This window comes from Austrofundulus limnaeus, unplaced genomic scaffold, assembly GCF_001266775.1.
Source record: "Austrofundulus limnaeus strain Quisiro unplaced genomic scaffold, Austrofundulus_limnaeus-1.0 Scaffold69, whole genome shotgun sequence".
Taxonomy (NCBI): Eukaryota; Metazoa; Chordata; class Actinopteri; order Cyprinodontiformes; family Rivulidae; genus Austrofundulus; species Austrofundulus limnaeus.
The window spans coordinates 2,015,839-2,017,642 of record NW_013952471.1 but is presented as its reverse complement, the minus strand read 5'-3'; the positions used below and the strand labels follow the sequence as shown (position 1 = coordinate 2,017,642).

The 1,804-nt window shown below is 33.5% G+C and overlaps 1 protein-coding gene across 2 annotated transcripts in view; it reads right to left on the bottom strand.

The window, feature by feature from the left end:
• Nucleotides 1-1,804, bottom strand: part of ttyh2 (tweety family member 2) — a gene marked incomplete in the record, with an annotated part of 93,039 nt that overhangs the window by 4,562 nt on the left and 86,673 nt on the right. Inside the window, 1 exon segment of one of the 2 annotated variants that reach the window (XM_014010479.1) lies at nt 657-683. Coding sequence (XP_013865933.1) covers nt 657-683 — 27 coding nt within the window. 2 annotated transcript variants of the gene reach the window in all.

Here is a 1,804-nt window from a genome sequence, read left to right as displayed (position 1 = left end):
TAGCTAAATATTTAAGTTGCAACTTAAATATTTAGCTAGCTAGCTAAATATTTAGCTTTAAACTTAAATATTTAGCTTGTTGTATGAATCATATGGTGAAAAACTGACTTTGAAAAATAAATCTGTTCTTTTTTTTCTTATAAAAGGCTAAATAAAACAAAAATATTGGTGGTAATTTTTGACTGTGTAACTTTACAAACGGCACCCCATAAGCAGACTATAAAACATTGCTTTCAGGAATGCTGGGCCTTTAATGTCAGTGGAGTATTTCTTTTAAAATCAACTTCTTCCATTCATAAATACCTAAACAGCAATTAAAAATGACGCCTGCTGCTGTGCACTCGATGGCAGCACAAGCCGTAGGTTTGAGGGATTGGAACAAGACTGCTGCATGCACAGTGGGAGCTACCTGAGAGGACAAACTACAGTACCACCCGTTGAACGCGAGGGGGCAGACCAAACATTTGATATTAAGAAAAAAAAACAGCTCTGAAATGAAGACAGCAGGTTTTGGGGTTGAGAGCCATGCCAAACAGGAAAAAAAAATGAAAAACTGCACAGGAACCAAAAAGATATGAAGTGACAGAGATGTAACACGTGGAGATACTGTACAACAGAGGAAAGGGAAGGGAGAGGAGAAGCAAAAAAAGACTTACTCGATGTCTATACGGCTGAGAGTATATCTCCAAAAGTTGATAAAAGAAGGAAAAAAAAAAGGAAATATAGAAACAAAAGATAGAAACACACACACATGACAAACAAACAAATAAAAAAACATATATAAAAGAAGCTGTTAGCTGAAAATGACTGCATGATGCTGCACAGTTGTAGTCATGGGGGAGCATTTGTATTACTGATGGTGTTGAAAAACAAAACAAAAGATAAAGCAGAGAGCATTACAAACAGTTTTACCACTAGTTAGAACTACAACCCCAAATCCAATGAAGTTGGGATGTTGTGTAAAACATAAATAACAGAATATAATGTTCAATTGAATAGACGTTGAAAAGAATTTACAAATCATCATATTCTGTTTACACAATGTCCCAGTTTCATTGGAATTGCGATTGTAACAATGCATAAATTTATTCACATAGTTCAAACTTTCTTATATAAGTTGCAAAAACAACATCAGTACAGGGGGAAAACAATAGGTATTTTGTGAGTATTTCTTTTAACTAAATACCACTTTAATAATGCAGCTACCAGGATGCATGTAAAAGGCTGCACCTAATGAAAATTTAATTCTAAATGTTTCTATTTTTATCCCAGTGATATAATAAAAGGACAAGTAGTTTAGCAGCATGTAAAAAAATACATTAAAAAATCAGCAAGGCAGAAAATCTTCTGGGACAACAGTCAAACAAGTTAAGACCTGCATCTCTTTCTCCTGGAAAAAAAAGGAGCTTGAGAGGTTAAATAGTGTTCTGACTAAATTAAATATTAACTACATTAATTTTCCTCTCTTTGCTTTGGCACTACACGACTCTTGTTAGACATCGGAAGCAGAGAAAGGCACAGTGACTCACTAAATGTTGTGTGGGTTTCAAGAAAAGAATAGAAAAGGTGGAATTTATATTTAAGTAAATGTAAATGTTAGTATTAATAAAGAAAGCAATGTAAAAATGTGTATGAATAATAAAAAGGCTTCGTGTTTTAGCTTTTATATACAGCGGGTAAAATAAGTATTGAAAACGTCAACATTTTTCTCAGTAAATATATTACTAGAGGTGCTAATGACATGAAATTTTCACCAGATGTTGGTAACAACCCAAGTGATCCATACATACAAAGAAATCAAACC